A 2,991-nucleotide genomic window follows, 5' to 3' on the forward strand; every position below is an offset into this window, starting at 1 on the left:
AAAAAAAAAAAAAAAAATTAGGCAAGCACGGTGGTACGTGCCTGTGATTACATGCCTATAATCCCAGCTACTTGGGAAGCTGAAGTCCAGCAGTTTGAGTTTACTGTGAACTATGATTGTGCCATTGCACTCCAGCCTGGGCAACAGAGAAAGACCCTATCTGAATAAAAATATAAATAAATTTTAAAAATAAAAACCAAACATATATCAAATTGCTAGTAGACATACAAATTATATTGACTCTATAATAGTGCTTTAAAAAAAAACAAAAAAACTCTGGCCCAACACTGATACTGCCACACATTATGATGTTATACTTAAGCCCCTTCACAAAAAGTAGAAGTTTTTGTTATAGCCCTGTGGATAGGACTGATTATCAAGCTTTTAGCAAAGCTCCTCCTATAGCACTCCAAGTATTTTTTAAACATCATACTATGATCTAATGATCATATACAAGGAATTAGTTAAACATGTGGTACACTCTTTCAGCAAAATATTGTGTAGCCTTTTAAAATGACAATATAGATTTATAGTTCCATGAAAAATTGGACACATCAATTTGTTAAATTAGGAAGCATGCTAATTTTGTCAAGACAATAACAGTACTGTGATTATACAAAAAAAGTCTTCATTTTAAAAATACTTTGTTAAAAAAATGGTACTGTGATTGTACAAAAAAAGGTCTTTATTTAAAAACATACATGCTGGACATGCACTAAAGCGTTGAGATGTCTAACTTACTCTAAATATTTCCACCTCCACAAATACAGATAAATATAGAGATCTCTAGATATAGATGACAGATATACACACACAGAGAAATATGGCAAAGTATTATCGGTGCATCTAGAAAGTAGGTTTACTGGTATTTGTTATTCTTGTTTTTATTGGTATTGGTATTCTCTACGGTATTCTCTCTGTGTGAAATTTCATCACAAACACTGTTTAACATAGGAATTTCATTAGCCTATTTTTTTAAGGGAAGTACGCATGAAAATATGCACAAACTATTTCTGGAAAGCTTAACTATGATTATCCAGATGTGGGCTTACATATTGTTCTTTATACTTCATTATGCTTGTAAATTTTGTATAAAGAGCATGCATTTCACTTTTATATTCAGAAAAATCTCTTTCATAAAGCTTTCAGTTCAGAACACATCACAATGTTCTTTAAATGTGCAGCATTGTTGCCAAGCTCGATACCAAAATGCTAGAGGTTTGTCCCTCACCTGTGATGAAGGCCTCGCAGCTTGCAACTTTCAGTGAGCATCATCGTCACCTGAATTTCAGAAGCTTGATCTATATAAGGAAAAGAAATTGTCTTGAATAACACTATACATATGAAATTAACATTTTTGCTGTTAGTAAATAACTACATTGGACTACATTTTCATCCTAAATAATAGGTAAGCTAAATACCCATACATCTAGTCTAAAAGTTCTACTACAAGAAAGTCTTCTTAAGTAGGTTAAATTTCCCAGAAATTTTTACATAAAAATTAGTTATTCAATAAGGTTCTGTAAACAGAGTAGGAAAATTATTAACAGAATGGAAAAATATCTACAACAAATCAATAAGAAAAAAAATGGGGTAGATGATACATAGCTGAGAAAAAATAAAGCAAATGACCAACAAAATTTCAAAATGATTCTTAGCTTCACTCCTAAGTAAAGAAATGCAGGCCAGGGGAGTCGCTCATGCCTATAATCCTAGCACTATGAGCAGCCAAAGCAGGATTGCTTAGGGCCAGGAGATGGACACCAGCCTGAGAAAGAGCTCAAGACCCTATCTCTACAAAAAAAACAGAAAAATTATCCAGGCATCATGGCACATGCCTACAGTCCTAGCTACTTAGGAGGTTGAGGCCGGAGAATCGCTTGAGCCCAAGAGTTTGAGGTTGCAGTGAGCCATGATCACACCATAGCACTCTAGCCCAGATGAAGCAAGACTGTCTCAAAAAAAAAAAAAAAGAAAGAAATATAAATTAAACTAGGAGATACCACATCCCTCCCTCACCCCATAAGCTTTCCTACCCCATCAGTTTAAGAGACAAAATAATCCTGCTTGCTACCAGTTTGGGCAAGAGTGTAATTCAGGTGTCCTCAAACTACAGCCCACGGGCCACATGCAGCCCACCTGGGACATTTATCTGGCCCGCCAGGTGTTTTTGCCGCTGCTACCTGTTCTGCTTAGCAGCTGACTCATCCTGGGGCCCGCAGTCCAGTCCTTCAATGGTCTGAGGGACAGTGAACTGGCCCCCTGTTTAAAAAATTTGAGGACCCCTGTCAGGCTCATCCATAGTATTACCTTGGGTAGGTGGGGAAAGCAACAACAAAATTTTAAAATACAAGACACCCTCTGCATGATCAATCCCACTGCTAAGAGTTTATACTACAGGTAATAGTCCCAAGAGCTCATTTATACACACATATAATGTAACAAGAACAATATCCAATAATAACAGCAAAAAACTCATAATAACCAGTAGTATTCATCAAAAGAACTAATCAAATTGGCACACTGGAATACCATGTGGCTACTTTTAAAAAATGAGATAGGTCAGGATATACAGATATATACTGACAGAGGAAGATCTCTTAGTTACATTAAATTTTAAAAGCAAAGTGTAACCTGTTTGTATCATCAGTTACGTTTTAATAACAAATTTGAAAAATTATTATAAATGTAACAGACTATTTTTTTTACAGCGTCATATGTCATAATAAATTGTTTATGTATGGCGCTTACTTTTAGAGATAGGTGAATTTATATTTTGTACCTTTCTGTTCTACTTATACTTCCTAACTATACAAACATAGAACTACAAAAAATAACTACAGAAATTCTGATTGGAGATTATGGCTCATTTTATTGCTACCTTTTTTTTTTTTTCCTCTCTGTGTGTGTTTGGGTAGGAGAGACAGAGTCTAACTCTGTTGCCCTAGGTTAGAGTGCCTTGGTGCCAGCCTAGCTCCCAGCAACCTCAAA

At 35.4% G+C, this 2,991-nt stretch overlaps 1 protein-coding gene across 1 annotated transcript in view; it reads right to left on the reverse strand.

Moving 5' to 3' along the window:
• The window catches only part of RYK (receptor-like tyrosine kinase), a 105,934-nt gene that overhangs the window by 20,892 nt on the left and 82,051 nt on the right, over positions 1–2,991 (reverse strand). The window contains exon 8 of the mRNA XM_023512992.1: positions 1,232–1,301. Coding sequence (XP_023368760.1) covers positions 1,232–1,301 — 70 coding nt within the window. The remainder of the gene's footprint in view (positions 1–1,231; positions 1,302–2,991) is intronic.

This window comes from Otolemur garnettii, unplaced genomic scaffold (genome assembly GCF_000181295.1).
Source record: "Otolemur garnettii isolate 467f Iridium unplaced genomic scaffold, OtoGar3 scaffold00032, whole genome shotgun sequence".
Classification (NCBI taxonomy): Eukaryota; Metazoa; Chordata; class Mammalia; order Primates; family Galagidae; genus Otolemur; species Otolemur garnettii.